General features: G+C 42.0%; 1 protein-coding gene across 1 annotated transcript in view; it reads left to right on the top strand.

The window, feature by feature from the left end:
• The window catches only part of LOC117369059 (semaphorin-4D-like), a 113,031-nt gene that overhangs the window by 4,024 nt on the left and 90,059 nt on the right, over positions 1–18,948 (top strand). The window contains exons 2-7 of the mRNA XM_033962981.1: positions 905–1,050; positions 4,585–4,647; positions 7,889–7,987; positions 8,991–9,084; positions 14,012–14,125; positions 17,204–17,355. Of these exons, the coding sequence (XP_033818872.1) occupies positions 905–1,050; positions 4,585–4,647; positions 7,889–7,987; positions 8,991–9,084; positions 14,012–14,125; positions 17,204–17,355 (668 nt within the window). The remainder of the gene's footprint in view (positions 1–904; positions 1,051–4,584; positions 4,648–7,888; positions 7,988–8,990; positions 9,085–14,011; positions 14,126–17,203; positions 17,356–18,948) is intronic.

Here is an 18,948-nt window from a genome sequence, read left to right as displayed (position 1 = left end):
AAAGAGGTCAAGGCAGATGACTCTATTCAAAACTAGACAAATATACCCCCTCCCTTTTTTACTAAACCGTGATAGCAGTTTTTAGCGCAGGGAGCTGCGCTGAATGCCCCGCATTGCTCTCAACGCTCATAGGCTCCCTGCGCTAAAAAACACTATTGCAGTTTAGTGAAAGGGGGCCATAGTGCAAAATATCGACAGCAGATATAAATTCTCATAACGGACACATTTTGATCACTAAATTGAAAATAAGATCATTTTTCCAACCTTTGCTGTCTGATGATTTCATGAGTCTCTGGTTGCACTTTCTTCTTCTGACTGTGCTTCCAATATTTCTTCCCTTTCAGCCTACTGTATGCTTCCTCTCCTCCAGTCCTCATTCCCTCTCCCAACTTTTTCTTCCTCTCTCCCTGACCCTCCCATTTCTTTCTTTCTGTCTGTCTTTCTGTCTCCCTGCCCCCTTTCTTTTTTTCTATGCCCCCTTTCTTTCTTTCTGTCTCCCTGCTCTCCCCTAAGCCACTGCCGCCTCCATTGGGGAACAGGCCCCCAAGCCACCGCCACCCCAAGTTCTCCCTGCTTCCCGATGCAGAAGCATCGGGCCGACCACCATTCCTCTCTCCGACGTCAATTCTGACGTCAGAGAGGAAGTTCCGGGCCAGCCAGGCAGCAATTAGCTGGCACAGAACTTCCTCTCTGACATCAGAATTGATGTCGGGGAGAGGAAGGCTGATCAGCCCGGAGCTTCTGCAGGCAGAACGTGAAGGCAACGTGAGCCTATCATGGAACCCGGGATGGGCTTCGCGATTGACTCGCGTTGCCTTAGCGATCTACTGCTCGATCGTGATCAACCTTTTGGGCACCCCTGTTCTAAATGATCTTCTGCCCTTCTTTGTTTTGTTTCTTGCAGAAGGGGAGCTAACCTATTTTCATGAGCCTCAGGTTTTCAACTATTCAATATTATTGCTAAGTGAAGACGACGACATTTTATATGTGGGGGCTCGAGAAGTAATCTTTGCCCTAAATTCACTGAACATTGCAGAAAAACAGAATGAGGTATGAATTTTAATTCAAATACTCCAAGTCTCTCAACAAATCTAGAGCTGAATTTAAACCAGTTTAGCTGTACATAAAATAAAGAAAAAAGGGAGTCTATATTCAGTGGGATAGGGGGCCACATAAAGTTAAGGAGATGATCTACACTACAGTATATATATTTAGCTTTATAAGATGCAATGTCCAAATGTACAAGAGATGCTTCATCAGACACTTCCCAACAAAGATTCCCTATTTTGCCAAATTATGCCTCTGGGAATATTCATCACTGCGGAGATCTCGAACCTCATAAGAGAGAAGAAAAAAGCGTTCATCTCCTACAAACATACAGGATCTCAGGACTCTAGAGAAGTCTATTTGGCTAGGGCAAGAGCTGTCAAAACAGCGGTTAGAGAGGCCAAATTCCGAATGGAGGAAACTTTAGCAAAGAACATCAAGAAGGGCGATAAATCCTTCTTAAGGTATATTAGCGACAGAAACCGCAGCACAAGCGGGATAGTACGCCTTAGGAAACCAGACGGGAACTATGTAGAAGCAGACTCAGAAAAAGCTGAATTGTTAAACGAATACTTCTGTTCAGTCTTCACCCGTGAGGCGCCGGGTTCCGGCCCTCAGCTGCAGAAAAAGGATGGCTCAGGAGACCCGTTTAGTAATTTCAAGTTTACAACAAGCAGTGTCTACTGTGAGCTGTCTAGACTCAAGGTTAACAAAGCAATGGGGCCAGACAATCTACACCCCAGGGTGCTCAGGGAGTTAAGGGACGTCCTGGCGGAACCACTATCCGCACTCTTCAATCTCTCCCTTAGTACAGGTAGAGTCCCGTTGGACTGGAAAATGGCTAACGTCATTCCACTCCACAAAAAAGGTTGCAGGACAGAGGCTGAGAACTACAGACCAGTGAGTCTCACATCTATAGTGAGCAAACTAATGGAAACCCTAATCAAACACCAATTAGATAAGATCCTGGATGAGGAGAATCTACGGGATCCCCGTCAACATGGATTTACCAAGGGGAAATCCTGCCAATCCAACTTGATCAGGTTCTTTGACTGGGTGACGGGGAAGCTCGATGTTGGAGAGTCCTTGGACATTGTATACTTGGACTTCAGCAAAGCGTTTGATAGTGTCCCACACCGCAGGTTGTTGTGCAAAATGAGTTCTATAGGATTAGGTGACACTGACAAAATGGGTTGGGGACTGGCTTGGTGGTAGGCTTCAGAGGGTGGTGGTGAACGGCACCCCCTCCGTAACGATGGCAGTGATCAGCGGAGTGCCACAGGGCTCGGTCTTAGGCCCGATCCTTTTCAATATCTTTATAAGGGACTTGGCTGAGGGGCTTCGCGGTAAAATAACGTTATTCGCCGATGACGCCAAACTATATAATATAACAAGCAAGAGCACAATGAACAATATGAAACACGACCTACTCCTATTGGAGCAATGGTCAAGGACCTGGCAACTGAGTTTCAATGCCAAGAAATGCAAAGTCATGCACCTCGGCAGTCAAAATCCATACGAGACTTACACCCTAAATGGCGAGATCCTAGCAAGGACTGTTGCAGAACGGGACTTAGGGGTGATCATCAGTGAAGACATGAAGACTGCCAATCAAGTGGAGCGGGCTTCATCTAAGGCTAGGCAGATCATAGGATGTATACGTAGAAGTTTCATCAGCCGTAAGCCTGAAGTCATTATGCCGTTGTATAGATCCATGGTGAGGCCCCATCTGGAATATTGCGTGCAATTCTGGAGGCCTCATTACCGCAAGGATGTACTGAGGCTGGAGTCAGTCCAGCGAATGGCCACCCGGATGGTCTCGGGACTCAAGGATCTCCCGTACGAGGAACGGCTGGATAAATTGCGGCTATACTCACTCGAGGAACGCAGAGAGAGGGGAGATAATGATCGAGATGTTCAAGTACCTCACGGGCCGTATCGAGGTAGAAGAGGATATCTTCTTTTTCAAAGGTCCGACAGCGACAAGAGGACATCCATGGAAAATCAGGGGGGGGAAGTTGCACGGCGACACCAGGAAATACTTTTTCACCGAAAGAGTGGTTGATCGCTGGAATAGACTTCCACTTCAGGTGATCGAGGCAAGCAGCGTGCCTGATTTTAAGAAGAAATGGGATCATCATGTGGGATCTCTGCACAGAGTTAAATAGGGGAGGGTCATTGGGGTGGGCAGACTAGATGGGCCGCGGCCCTTATCTGCCATCTTTTTCTATGTTTCTATGTTTCTAGTCTCACTCTATGTGGCCTGTTAATACAGTGTTTCCAGAAAATCCCAAGAGAGCATTTTGTCATCTTAATATGTTTTGGGAATGATTTAGGCCCCGTATATTCCACTCACAATAGGAACATCTCTTCGATTTGTTCTAGACTTTTCTAGGAAGAAGTGTCAGAGTGGTATTTTCTGTTGGCAAAGGTTGGCCCAATCTAATATAATAAAACCCTAAGCGCGTATGCGCACTCCCACCTGCGTGCTCCCGTTTTCCGTGAGCTGTAGGGACCCGCAGGTAGGAGTGCGCTTGCGCGTGGCGACGCAGAGCCTGTCAGATGTGGCGGCTCTTGAAGTCTGATGGATGTGAACTGGCCAGGGCGACGTCAGTGGGGGCCGGAACGGACTTTAATTGCTGCCTCCCAGGCTTCTCCTCCTGCTCCGGCTGGGCCCGCGTAAAAATAAAACAAACCCAGAGCTCACTTCGGGTCCGGCAAGGGCTGCGGGTCCTGAAACCTTCTGATTCAAGCAGCGTCTGCAGCACTCCACACACGCTGCTTCGGGGCCTTCTACACTGCTGGAATCGGAAGGTTAGTCGGGACCGCGGGAAGGGAAGGGGGCAGTAAGGGACTAAAGGAGCCGGCCAGACCGTGGAAAGAGAAAGGGGGGTAAGGGTGAAACGCTGCTGCTGCACAGGGAAGTGGTGTGGGGGGAGGGAGATGGAGGGGGAGGAAATCCTGCTGTGGCTGCTGCACAGGGAAGTGGTGGGAGAGAAATGCTGCTGCATAGGAGGCAGGGAGAGAGACAGATAGAAAGAAAAGAAGAAAGACACAGGGGCAAGGAGAGACACAGAAAGACAGACAGACAAAGGGGGCCAGGGAGAGAGACAGACAGCGGGAGGGAGAGAGAGACAGAAATAAAGACACACAGACATATATTCTAGCACCCGTTAATGTAACGGGCTAAAATACTAGTTACAGTATATTGTTCTTTTTCTGATTTATGTTTTTTTCACACTTATTGGGGGTCTTTACTAAAGCTTCGTTCACATTATCTGCAACAGAACCCATAGGAATAAAATACCCCCCAATAAAAATGAGAAAACAAGAACATCAGCAGGAAAATGAAACGAGTCAGAAGTTTTTCCAAGCACATTCTAAGCTACAACATATTTTTTCTGTTGGTCCTTTTAGAAAATCTAACAACCCACCAACACCACTTTTCTCCTAAACCAAAATGGCTGAGAGGGAGCTCTGCACTCTTGTATATGAGGAAATGCAAGAAGGTATTAAACTGGTTTTGCTTTCTTCTAGGTGTACTGGATGGCCAGTGAAGATCAAAAAGATGAATGTGCCATGAAAGGCAAATCCATAGAGGTAACAAAACCTTAATATGACTTTTGGCTAAGCATTGTGAGGCCTAGGGAATGGAATAAGCTCCCTGAGTACATCCGTCGGCAAAAGAATATACAGAACTTTAACAGATTGATGAAACGGCATTTGTTTTGCCAGATGAAATATAGGGTATGAGACTGTGTTGTTAATGAGGAGGAGATGATGACAGTAAGGTGCTGGTCACCTATGTATTTTATTGTTTATATTTTTTGCTCTGTTTTGTGGGTGTATTTATTGTCGATCTTGTATGTATTTTTGTACGTAATTTTGTATTTTTGTATGTAAGTTTGTAACTCGCCCCGGGTAAAGGCAGAATATAAATAAACCAAACCAGTAACTAGAAACCTGTTTGTTTGTTTTTTTAATTATTATTCTTTATTAATTTTTAAAACTACAATTGTGCACAAGAGATAATACATTTACATAAAATATAAACATTATAGCACAATAAACTTAATAGAAATAATGATGACATATTTTCCTCCACCCATTTTCCAATTGACCAACAACTCATAAAATTACCTGTAAAGAACTTATCTATACCTCTTAAACAGTGATAAAACATGCCCCCGCCCCCTCCCCTGGATGTGTATGTTTTCCTCATTTATATAAATCAGTTAATGGTTCTCAAACTTCCATACATTTTTTATAATATCCCTTCTGAATGGCCAAAAACTTTTCCATTTTAAAGACACAACATAGGGATTCCCACCAGAATGAATAATTTAATCTATCCCAATTTTTCCAATTCTTTAAGATAAGCTGCATGGCAAACCCGGTCATTATAAACAAAAGTTTGTTATTTTGTGCCGAAATTTGACTTTTTGCCCTCATAGATGTTCCAAATAAAATGGTATCATATGATAGTGCCACTGGATTTTCTAATAAATTATTAACTTGATCCCAAATAGATCTCCAGAATTTTAGTATCAAGGGAAATGCCAGCAGCACAGGCAACGTTCTTTAAGGCGGTTACACACTGCAGTGTTATCTACAGAGAAATAATGCTTTACAGTGATCACACACTGGTTTTTGATGGCTGTTCTAAGTATCTGATGTCAGGTGTCCATGACCCATTGAACAACCAGCTTACAAGAGGAGCATTGGAGTTGTTACACGTCTCTGTATTTGGATGAGACATGTGTTGAAAATTCCCTTGAAGCAGTTTGAATTACACTTGCTAACATTACTTACACCATAGTATTCTCATGTTAGAAACCTATGTGCTAACCATGGTATTTAACTAAATCACATATATTCAGCACTAGTGCTATCTGATTTGCCGATTCAAATCAATTTGCTTTCTAAAAAAATTGGACTCACTGATTCAGTGAGTCCTGATTCCTCTGGGTCTCCTAAAGCAGCAGCAGTGATGGCAGTGGCCAACGGGAAAAGGCAGTGTTCAGAACAGGCTGCTCCTGGCCTGCCCCACCGGGGCCTTCCCTCTGTCACGTTACTGATGACATCACTGATGATGCAGCAGAGGGAAGCCCAGGCAAGGCAGGCGAGAAGCAGCCTATTCAGAGCGCTGCCTCTTCCCACCACCCACCGCCACTGCTACTTTGGGAGACCTGTATGTCAGATCTCATGATGGAGGAGGTCAGTCGGGAAATGCTGTATATGGGGATATGAGGGAGAGAAAGCTGCTGTACAGGGGGAGAGGAGGGAGGGAAAGCTGCTGCACAGGGGGATGGGAAAGAGAGATGGAAACCTATTGCACAGGGGGATGGGAGGGAGAGATGGAAAGCTGCTGCACAGGGGGATAGGAGGGATAGAAAGTTGCTACACATGAGGAGAGAAGAAAGGAAGTATTGTTGGACATGGGTTAGAGGAGAGGAAGGGAGAAGTGCAACAAAGAGGTAGAAAGTGTTGAGAGGGAGAAATCCTGCATATGATGGAGGGATGGCAGACATGCATGGAGAAGAGAGAGGGAGAAATGTTGGACATAGGATGGAGGGCAGGGAGAAATGGTGCATGGGAGAGAAAGAAATGTTGCACATGATAATGGAGGGGAAGAGCAGCAAAATGTTGCATGGAGAGGAATAAAGAGGTTTGACCCAGGGCACAAGACAGGGAGAGAGAGAAAAAGAAAGAAAGAAGAGAGATGGTAGACAGTAGGAAAGAAACAGAAATATTGGATATGTCAGTGGAAGGGAAACTACAGAGATGGAAGATGGATGGTGAGCACGGAGAAAGTAGAAAATATCAGCTGGAATCTTTACAGCTATGTTGTTTACATTAGAACAGCTTTCTTGCTGTTCTACATTAAGCAGCATAAGTGTTCCAATGGTAGCTGAATATCATCGACTATTCGTAGACTTAGACAGATTGCCTATGCTCTGATTTGGCACCACCCTGACACTATCCAGATAGTACCAGGGAGGTCTGTAAGAATTTTCGGTGCCCTTATCCATTTGGTCATGGTCACACTCAAATGGCAAATGTTATACTTAGGGGTATACTTAGGGGTAATCAATTATATCTATTTAGATATCCTCCAAGTTTAAATAAATACTGAACATCTCAAATTTTCATTCAAGTTTTTCTTTCAGGCCTCAGCATCACATCTCCACCGCTCAACAAAAATTTGTAGCGGTAGGAAACATGTGTCTTCTCGTCACTGACCTCTATTTATAAAGGTTGTAAAGTTTCTCTCATATATAGAATTTTATATTTTTAAAATAATTTTTAATAATAAATTAGTAGTAGTTTTGATGATTAACTTATCTTATAAATCTTCATATGGTTCGACCCAGGAAGGTGGAATCCAACATGTTTTGCCTCAGTTTTCTCAAGGATCCTTCCCTATAATCAGAAAACTATCTCTATCACAATCCCTTTATTATATATTTAATCTATACATCTAAACCTAAACAAATTTGAAAATTATTTAAAAATGCTTACCAAAGCTGTCCATTGTCATCCAACTCGTTGTTCTTGCTGTAAGTCAAGATGGCATCATCTTTTCAACCCGTTAAATCCCCTATTCACAAAAACAGCTGACCTCTCTTCATCCATCAGAATATGCCAGCTAAATCGAAGATATCCATTCTGTCTCAGCATTTAAACCCCCAGGCTCTATTGTATCCAATTGCTAAATCCACCTTGAGATGTTGTTTGGTATATACGTATTTAATTTGTCCATTTGGTGCCACTGAAAATTCATAGAGACCCTGTGTGTTGGCATTCTGTCAACATTCTGTTTCTGTATATTTCATTCCAGACTGAGTGCTTCAACTACATTCGTGTTTTACAACTACTGGATGAAAATACTCTATATGTTTGTGGGACAAATGCATTTCGGCCTATTTGCGACCATCTGGTAGGTGTGCTTCTGTAAGTGAATGACACAATAAAAGGATATATTAAACAGCAATGATCAGTGAGAACAAGATGTTAATGACATGTTCACCTTTGGGGGGGCCCAGAAGCTCTGCCCTAGACCCTGACCCAGACCTGCCTAAGCTCTGCCCCCATAATAATAGAACTAATTGTAAATGCCATTTCTTCCATTCATTTTTCATATACACACAGTATAATCTTAATAACAATACATAATGTAACCATAAAACTAAACTACACGAATCACACTCTTTTTTCCCCTCCCCACCCCTGCAGAGCATTTCTTCCTCTCTCCTCCATCCCTATATGCAATGTCTCCTTCTCTCTCACTGTCCACCATCTCTCTTTCTTTCATTCCCTCCCTTGCTGCAAAGGGAGTGGGGAAAGAGAGAAAGGGATCCAAGGTGCATCTTTGCAACTACCTCTACTGCCACATCCAACATTTCTCCCACTGTGGACCTTTCAATTGATTGTACTAAGCAGGGATGTGCACTCATTTGAAATGACATGGGAAATATTCTCTCTTCATCAGAGAATCCATCACTGGGTATAAGTACTTTGTGAGAGAAAAAAGCCTTTACTGTAAAAACTAGTGCAATAACAATAGAGACAACCCAGAAGTAAATGTAGACCTGCCTAGTAAAGACGCCTTGACAGGCCTGGCTGATATATATGCTCATGCTTAAAATTACAAAGTCAAAATTAACTGAAGTCTTAGGCATAAGATCTATAATGAAACTTTTTTTTTTTTTGGGGGGGGAGGGAGTCGGGTCATTGGTGCTTTGAAGGTAGTTCAATTATTCCCTTTTATTAATGTTAGATGTTAACTAGCAAGCATGAGTATCTCAGTGTATCCATTTCCAGAAATTGGCTGACACTGTTATGAATTTCAACTGTTTTTGCTAAAAAAAAAATCTTATTTTGATTGTTTGAAAAATTCACTTTTCTTATTTTGATTGTTTGAAAAATTCATTTTGTCACAGGATCTAAATATATTTCAAATGGAGGGTAGAAATGAAGAGGGCAAAGGAAGCAGTCCATTTAATCCCTCGGAAAGCTATACGTCAGTCATGGTTGGTGAGTAGACACCTTGCTGTATAATTTTTTAGATGTCGTTTACAGCTGCTGTTCTGCTACTGACAAACCATCAGGTCATAGAAATGCAGAGTGTCACAGGAACTCATCCATTGTCATACTAGAATAGGATTACCAGACATCCGGGTTTTGAAAAGCCTCCTCTAAATTACGCATGCGCGCATTTCCTCCTGCCCGATGAGAGCAGGCCGCAGGGGGTGAGGCTGGGGGTGGGCCTAGAGCTGGAATAGGGTCAGCGATGGGTGGAACTGAGTGGGCCTGTGGGCGGGTCTTGGGGGGTCTGGATTTTACTATAGTACAAAAAAGTCATTCAGCAGACTTTGAGAGTAAGCTGGGTAAGACTGAGATACTTTCTTTTTCTTTAAGTGGGTAATGTGCAAAACACGTTTTTTACAAGGTAGGGCCCCATATTATTTAAGGGCAGTCGAGGTGGGGGGGAAAATTTTATAACATAGGTATTAATATCTATGTGCTCCTTGTGTGTGGAATAATGGGCATTTATGCACATATATGTGCACATATGCATATATTAATATAATTGCCAAAATTCCATTTAAGGGGGGATGGGATTTGATATACTGCTTTTTCTGTGTGATTACTAAGTGGTTTACATATTTTAGACAGGTACTTATTGTGTACCTGGGGCAATGAAGTGTTAAGCGACTTGCCCAGAGTCACAAGGAGCTGAAGGGGGACTTGAACTCACAACTACAGAATGACATGGGGAAAAATATTTCTCCGTCCCATCCCTGCAAGTTCTTTTCCTGTACCTGTCCCATTTCTACAAGCTCTGTCCTCATCTGCACAAGCTTCAAACACTTTAAAATCATATGTGTTCGAGGCTTATGCAGTTAAGGCAGAGCTTACAGGAATGGGACAGGGACAGTGACAAAACCTGCAGGGATAAATTTGTCCCCATGTCATTCTCTACTCACAACCTTGGGGTGTTGAGGCAGCTGTTCTAATCACTAGGCCACTCCTTCACTCTGTAAAGCACTACACTATAACTACCTGTGTCATTTACGTGGCACATACAGTGGTGCCTCGCATAACGAACGCCTCGCACAGCGAACGCTGCGCACAACGAACTTCATGTCTTGCTTCCCACAACGAACTTCGTTTCACACAACGAAGTCGCCCGAGCTGCATCCTTCCGCGCAGGCACTGCGCTTAACTGCCCTCTCTCCGCCTGGCTCCCTGTGCAGTGGCGGACCGTCGGCTCGCAGGGGCCCGGCGCCTACTGCTGATGCGTTGGGGGGGCGGAGCTACTCTCGCCGCTTCCCCGATGCTAGAAAAAAAAAATGAACAGTTAAGTCCCAGTTTTTGCCGCTGAGACTCTGCCCTCTCTCACTGTAAAATTAGACTCTACTTAGTCTGTCTTTAAATTTAAAAAATGTGTGTTGTTTTAAAAAACAATTATGTTTTTAGATGTATCTAAATAAAAATAATAACAAAAAATTTATCTTTTTTTATGTCATCTTAGCATAGTTTATGCTACAGAACAAATTATTTTTTTTAACATGTATTGTTATGGGAAAACGCGTTTCACATAACGAACTTTTCGCATAACAAACTTGCTCCTGGAACCAATTAAGTTCGTTGTGTGAGGCACCACTGTAATTGCAAAGGGGGTATACACATGGGCAAAGCTTGTTTTGGAAGGATCAGGTAGTTTCACAGTAGCAAATATTTGTGGTTGGTAGTAAGAACAGTCTGCATCCATGCTGCTGTGAACATTGACTCCGTAAGAAGGCACTTTTTTTAAAAAAAATTTCTTTATTCATTTTAAAGTCATAAGTAAGTGCAAAATAAAATACAATCATATAGTTCTATAAAAGCACTTAAATAAAATTACAATTATAATCTATGACAAAAAGATTATCCCCCCCTCCCATAATTATATCTAAGAACTAAACTCTAATTGAGAATTGAAAAATGCATTCCAACCTGCCCTCTCACCCACCCACCCTGGACGTGCCAAAGGGCATAATCAGCAATTACTCTTTGCAAAATTTTGTCATTGGCTCCCAAATCTTCAGAAACTTCTTATAATATAATACAGACAGTTTTCTGATTCACGATATTAGGTGCATTGAGGCCTGAGAAAGCAGGCAGGAAGAATGAGGTAGAAACTTTAAATATAGTGCCAATACACTGGCCGTGTAGTTTGTTTGTTTTTTTTCTTGCCATATACACATATGAATAAACGCTACCGTGAAACTACGTGATCCTGAGTGGAGGCATTCTTCTGCCCCTACTTTTCATTTTTGGATTTTCTTTGACTTTGGGATTGATTTCGGTGTTTTGGTTTGTTCTTCGGAGCTTGAGTGGAGAATGGGCAGGACTCAAACTTACACATTTAACATTGAAGAGTAGTATAGCCAGAAGGCAATTTTTGGGTAGGCACTAGGGTTACCAAACTTTTTCAAAGAGAAAAAAACCCACCACCTGATGGACCCATGCCCTCTCTCTGCCCCACCCCATGTTCTTCCCCTGTCCTATTCCCTATATCTTCAATGAGACTAGCAGTGCAGGCTTCAGTAGAGAGCTAGATGTACAAGAAACTGTACTCTTCACATGAGCCACGATCCTCCAACACCCATATGCTTTACGTATGTAAAATCTGGACCCCCTAGATCCGCCCCCCCAGGCCCACCCAGTTCCACCCATCCCTGCCCCCACCCTGCCTTTAGCCCCACCCCTAGCCCCACCCCCCTCAGCCTGCTCATCTTGATTGGGATGGCACCTGCGCATGCGTGGATGTGACACAATGGCATCACCGCATTATATCCGTACATGCATGGATGCCCCTCCCAACATGATCTGCTTTTCAAAACCTGGACAAAGTGCCGGGTTTTGAAAAGCCATCCGGACATGCCCTCTAAAAGGAGGACATGTTGTGGTAAATACGGGCATCTGATAACCCTACATATGCTTCTTCCTTATGGAACTGAAAACAAATACATTCTGCATTCACAGAACCCATAGCCCCCCCCCCCCAAAAAAAAAAAAAAATAAAAAAGATGTAGAGTAGATCTAGGATATTTCCTTAAATATTCACACTACAATGATATTTTTGTTTCTAGTATAATTTCAATAACAGGTATATTGTAAAGCAATATAAAAATCTATAAAACAGAAAAGTCACTCAGGACCTAGAACAAATCTAACATGCTAGCACTAACATCCAAAACAAGAATCCTACTTATAAAAAGGCAGTGTCCTAAATATTACTAAAGGGCCTTTTGCAGAACCAGCAGAAGTAAGTAGGTACTGAGGCGCCTGTACAAGTTGTTGGTGTGTTCAGTTTTGGAGGCCATATCTGGCTAAGGATATAAGAGGACTTGAAGCAGTCCAAAGGAAGGTGACAAAAATGGTAGGAGGTCTGAGCCAAAAGACGTACAAGAAGAGACTGGATGACCTGAATATGTATACTCTAGAGCAGGGGTGTCAAATTGCCTCCTTGAGGGCCGCAATCCAGTCAGGTTTTCAGGATTTCCTCAATGAATATGCATGAGATCTATTTGCATACACTGCTTTCATTGTATGCTAATAGATCTCATGCATATTCATTGGGGGAAATCCTGAAAACCCGACTGGATTGCGGCCCTCAAGGAGGGACTTTGACACCCCTGCTCTAGAGGAGAGGAGGGAAAGGGGTGATATGATATAGATGTTTAAATACTTGAAAGGTATTGATATAGAACCAAATGTTTTTCAGAAAAGGGAAAATGGTAAAACTAGAGGACATAAAGTGAGGTTGTGAGGTAGTAGACTTAGGAGTAATGTTAAGAAATTCTTTTTCATGAAAAGGTTGGTTGTAGCCTGGAATGCCCTTCCGAGGGAAGTGGTGGAGAGGAAAACATTGACAGAATTCCAAAAAGCATGGGATGAACAGAATGGCATTAAATGAAGAACAAGGGCTGGCACTAGGCAGACTTGCACAGTCTGTGTCCCGTATATGGCAATTTGGTTTATGATGGGCTGGAGAGGGCTTCAATGGAAACTCCAATAATTTAAAACATGAAGAAGGTGCTGGGTGGACTTTTACGGTCTGTATCCCATATATGATGTGATGGTTTGGATAGGCTGAAGCGATCTTTGAGGGCAGTCCCAGTGGTTGGAACCCAAGGTATCAAGCTTTGACAGTAACTCCATTAATTCTGGGTGGACGTCTGTGGTCTAGCACCCAGTAATATCAAAGAAAAAAAAGACGATTCAATTTAAGCATAAATTTTTATGAGTGTAACTGTTAGGCAGACTGGAAGGACCATTCAAGTCTTTATCTGTCATCATTTACTATATTACTTTGTTACATCTATCGGGGGGGAAAAAGCAAGCCAAATTACTACAGATGCTACACAGAAATTCCTTGCTAATGGAAAACCCCAACAAACAACAGAATGCCCAAGGTTTCTACAGAAATAGAGGTAGGTCCAAAAGAGGAAAAGTCTGTGGAATACAATGTTCTTGAGATAATCTTGGTTAAAAGCAAATGGTCTTATTCAAAACAAATACATACACATATCCAATTGTAAGGATCAGATGACCCAATAAATAGTAGTGGACCCAACACAGCCCATGTTTCGGCTCACACGAGCCTTCCTCAGGGGTCCTAGTCAGAGATAGCTCAACACAAATATGGATGAGTATTCAAAGCAAGTTGCTCCATTTTTACTCCAGGCTCATCTTTGAGCAAGGTATCTTAAATTTGCTTTGAATACTCATCCATATTTGTGTTGAGCTATCTCTGACCAGGACCCCTGAGGAACGCTTGTGTGAGCTGAAACACAGACCATGTTGGGTCCATTGCTATATGTTTCCTCTCTTTCTTCTTTAGCCTTAGCACAGTCTAAATTTGTGTGTTTATATATGTAATTCTTTTTTTTTCTCTCTGCATGCATTGAAGATGGAGAACTTTACTCAGGAACCTCCTTTAACTTCTTGGGAAGTGAGCACATTATTTTTAGACAGTCGCAACAAAGCAAGCTGAAGACTGACTACCATGCACATTGGCTTAATGGTAAGTAGAACTGGTGAGTAATGAAACATATCTACTGTATGTCAATGGGGGATTCTGTTGTCAAAGGCACAGCTGTATTGTTTTTATATGTAATAAAGTTCCCTGTTCTGGTTTATTTTTTGTATTATCCTGAACAGTAGGACCCCATCCATAAATATTTATGGGATAAATTTCAAAAGCATTTTTGTGGCTAAAGCAGCATTTTATGTACCAAAATAGCTTTTAATAAAATTGCCTGGCTTATACGCACATGAACTTACCAGCAATGCCTTTATGAACATAAGGTTAGCCAGTCTTGAGGGTGGAGTTCAGGAGAGGGGTTTAACATCTTCATGCATAATTTATAAAATATATGCATATCTGCAGAAAATATACTGAAAATGTGTGCATACTAAACATAATATGCAAAAGTATGCAGATACTTTCCTTATTGTTTATTGCCTATGAGGAACTTTTTTATGCTGCATTTTGTAGCAAAACGTGAAGAGGTTTACATAGGCTAAGGTACACAGAAGAATGAAAAGAAATCCATAACAGATATGAAAGTCTAACACTCTTTTAGAGAGAAAGAATTACAGGCAGCACTGTAGTCACTTGAGCCTCATAGCAGGTTCCCCAAATGCCCACTGAAACACAAAAGTTCATTAAGAGACTCTAAAGTGTGCATAAAAATATTTCCGAATGTAAATTTAAAGTCAACAAACTCTGTAGGGCAGGTTCCAGGAAGCAAAATACTGAGTGTCTAGTCGATGCTAGGCTAGTTGGTGGAGGAAAGACCAGAGGTGATGATTGTTGAACAGGGTCAATCGATGGGCAATCTAAATGACCTGAATACCAGCATGCTACAATTTTATCAGTGTTTAATACTAATCTGTGTGAATATAACCAAGAGGCCACCACTTCCAGGCTGTGATTTAATGGATTCTACAGGGATGTATAATAGGCACTAATACTCAAGTCCTGTCCAAGTATTGTCAAAGGGTGATTTTCAAAAGGAATGTATATACATCCTTTCCTTTAGAAAGTATATACTATAAATATAAATAAATAGATATTTCTATAAAAGTCATTAAAATTCAATGATCAGTACATAACAGAGGTCTGAAATAACCAACATTCTAGTGTGACAGACACATTATTCCTGAACCTTCAAGTAGTCAATCTATTCCCATGAGAATTCTTGTAGAGATCCTCATTAGCATTCTCTTGCTCCACCTCCCATCTCTCTGGGCTGACCTCCAATTCCTCAGCTGTCTCTCTACAAGTGAGATGGTAGGAGCCTGTCTTTCCTGCTTATGTTTATTTTTCTTTTAAATGTGGTTATGGAAGATTATTCCAGCGATCAACCACCCTTTCGGTGAAGAAATATTTTCTGGTGTCGCCATGAAATTTCCCACCCCTGATTTTCAACGGATGCCCTCTTGTTGCCGTGGGTCCTTTAAGGAAAAAGAGATCCTCTTCCACCTCGATACGTCCTGTGACCTATTTGAACGTCTCGGTCATGTCTCCCCTCTCTCTGCGTTCTTCGAGTGAGTATAGCTGCAACTTACCCAGTCGTTCCTCATACGGGAGATCCTCGAGTCCTGAGACCATCCTGGTGGCCATTCGTTGAACCGACTCAACTCTCCGCACATCTTTTTGATAATGCGGCCTCCAGAATTGTACAATGACCTCTGAGCACCCTGATGCTACCCAGATAGTGTCAAGGCAGTCCAGAGGTGGATCTAAGGCAGAACCAAGAATTTCCCAGTTAGCAGCAACATTCAGGGCTTCTTTTAGAAAAGTGCGCGCACTACCCGAATAACTACCGCCTATTCAAGAGAAGGCGGTAGCGGCTAGAGTGCACTGTTCCGCGTTTAAGGCCCTAATGCACCTTCATAAAAGGAGCCCTCAATCCACTAACCTGGTAACTGTATCCAGATAATGTTAGGATAAGAAAAAGGTTGCCCTATCTGATCTGGGTAGTTATGTGGGTACAAATACCTGGATAAGCGCCAGCTGCCCCTTTATATCCAGATATCCAGCACTAATATCCAAGTAGACCCAGGTCTGTATACCCAGGCACAAAACCCCCACTGTAGGCTGAATATCGGAAGGGGGAGGGTTACTATTATGAAGCTCAGCATTTGTAAGGTTAAACATACTTCTTTAACCTTCTCATGGAATGTCTTAACTCGCCTTGGTTTTCACTTGCTCTTTGTCATTACCTAATCTGCTACGAAATATTAAGTGTTTATGTGAAAAACATATGCTGCCCTGCAATAGCAGGAGGAAGTAAATCCATTCCAGCTGATTTGGGGGAAAATGAGGGAAAAAAACCATGCTTCGCTTGTTTTCTCTGCAAAGAACTTACTGTCTTTTGTCTCTGATATATTGAGGCTCCTGAATGGGCTCTGCAGAAGTCTAATATATATACTGTAATTTTTATTTTTTATTTATTTCACTTATTTATAATCCGCTTAAAGACCTAAGCGGCTTCCAAAAAAACATACATACAAAGCACAAACAAACATGGAGCTCCTTTTACAAAGGTACATTAGGGCCTTAACGTCTGGAATAGCGCGCTAGCCGCTACCACCTCCTTTTAAGCAGGCGGTAATTATTCAGCTTGCGCGCAAATCCGATGCATGCGCTTAAAAACGCTAGCGCACCTTTGTAAAAGGAGCACATAATATACAAAATTAATCAAATCATCCCACACAGGTAGCTCTTAAAACATTCTTGAACTGTCCCTTTAACTGTGGTCTAACAGTCACAATTTTTACTTTAAGCATATGCTTTAATAAAGAAATGTGTTTTAAGCAATTTCCTAAATTGTATAAAATTCTTGCACATTCTAATTCCTGATATACCATTCCAGAAAAGAGGATTTTATGGGATATGATGGGATATGCGTCCTAAATTACAGATACGTAGTACTAATCTTTTGTAAACCTGGTTATGCGGTCTAGAAATTGATTTATTGTATTGTATACAATGTTGGGTGTTTTTTTAATCCTGGATCATTATGACACTTGGAATGCTGCTCTAATTTACTGTGACTGTGTGTGATGGCTCCTTGTTTCTCTTGATGCACAGCGCCCAGATTTGTTTCTGCTGATGTGATAAGAGAGAGTGAAAATGACCCCAACGGAGATGATGATAAAATTTACTTTTTCTTCACCGAGAATTCAGTGGAGTTTCAGTTTATTGACAAAATGATGATTCCAAGGGTAGCCAGAGTGTGCAAGGTGAGCTGGAAATCCCATTCAGCTTGTAGAAAGTCTGCTTCGATAAATTTCTCATGGTTGTTTCAAAGTTTCTAGAAGAAGCAATTTTTTCTTTTTTATATAATTGGGATGCGTTTGCACTTTTAACTCAATCTATTTTAACTCGATCTATCACGTGTGAAGATAATAATAATAATAATAATTTATTCTTATATACGGCCAGACCACGAATGGTTCTAGGCGGTTCACAGCAGATAAGGCTGAACATCCAGCGAATATACAGTTCAAAAAGATGCATCAATTTCTAGAATGTACACAATACATGTTATATTTAAAAAGCAATTTAGTAAACAAAGAAATACTAGAAATAGGCAGATTAGTGGCTTGTCATGCATCCGCCTTTGGTGTTGGTGTGCCTTTGCCCATCAGTTTAACTGTACATTGTGTGGACTCTGATATAAGCAGCATATTTGGCTCAGGTCAATTTAGGATGATATTTAAGCTTGAGTTCTGGTGTTCTTTGTTTTGTGAAACAGGTAAGTAACTTAAGCAACAGGTTACATAGTTCTGAACTCTCCCCACCAGTTAAGATAATGGTTTATTTTAGTTTTGTACATCAGATAGGGGGCACTGTCTGGGCTGAGCAATGAAAGTAATGGCATCTCGTCTACCTGCATCTCTGCTTTGTTTTGTTTTTAGAAAGAAGACAACTTGGGGAGTCAATATACAATATTTATCCATATAACATTAGACATTACCCATTCAGATCTATAGAGTTGAAATTGTGCCACTGCTGACCAGCTAACTTTTGTCTAGTGAGGTCCTTGACTGCACCAATTTAATGGATAAATGGAGGTGAAATTGGAGGTGTTCTGGAGTAAATCTGGCCTCAGAGAGGGTTATCCTAAAGTTATCCAGATAATGTTAGGGTAACATTCCCATTCAATACATTAAAAACTTGCCTTGGTGCTGGCCTGCCCTTTTCTCTGTCTCTAAATATAAACTTCTGTCCCTGGACTGCTCTAGCCCTTCTCTCCCTCTCTTCTCCCATATAAATGCTAAACTGTGCTTCCAAAGGCCCACTGGACATTCACACTTCTCCTTTCCTAGCTCTCAGAAAAAATATCTTGGTGGGACCAGGAAGTGACATCGGAGGGCGAGCTGAGGCCGGCGCAGGCAGCAGGTTAGAGACGCTGCTTGTGCCGACGAAGAATTAGACGTGCAGGGGAAGGGAAGACAAGCGTGCGGCAAAGGGGGGGGGGTCAGGGAAGGAGTGGGGAGTGTCACTGCCCCTGGCGCCTCTAATCCTTGCTATGCCACTGCTTCCTTCCCTCTTCTTCATTAAGGAATTGTGCCCTGTATTGAACAGGATGGAGAGGAAAAAGGGAATTTCTCTATTCTGGTATCAGTTTTCTGAGGAATATTAGCTGGGAGGGAAGGCGGATGGAGGTTGGTCTAAACCCAGATGTAATTTGAATTTTTTTCCCTATTATTTCTTTATTCAGAGAACCATAGCAAATATACAACATAATACAATTTTTACAGATAAGTATCCATCGTGTGCACAACATTCAAACATAGAAATGCTTAGACAACCCTGTTATTTTTCATAAT

This window comes from Geotrypetes seraphini, chromosome 1 (genome assembly GCF_902459505.1).
Source record: "Geotrypetes seraphini chromosome 1, aGeoSer1.1, whole genome shotgun sequence".
Lineage (NCBI taxonomy): Eukaryota > Metazoa > Chordata > Amphibia > Gymnophiona > Dermophiidae > Geotrypetes > Geotrypetes seraphini.
This window is presented reverse-complemented; position numbering and strand designations above follow the sequence as displayed.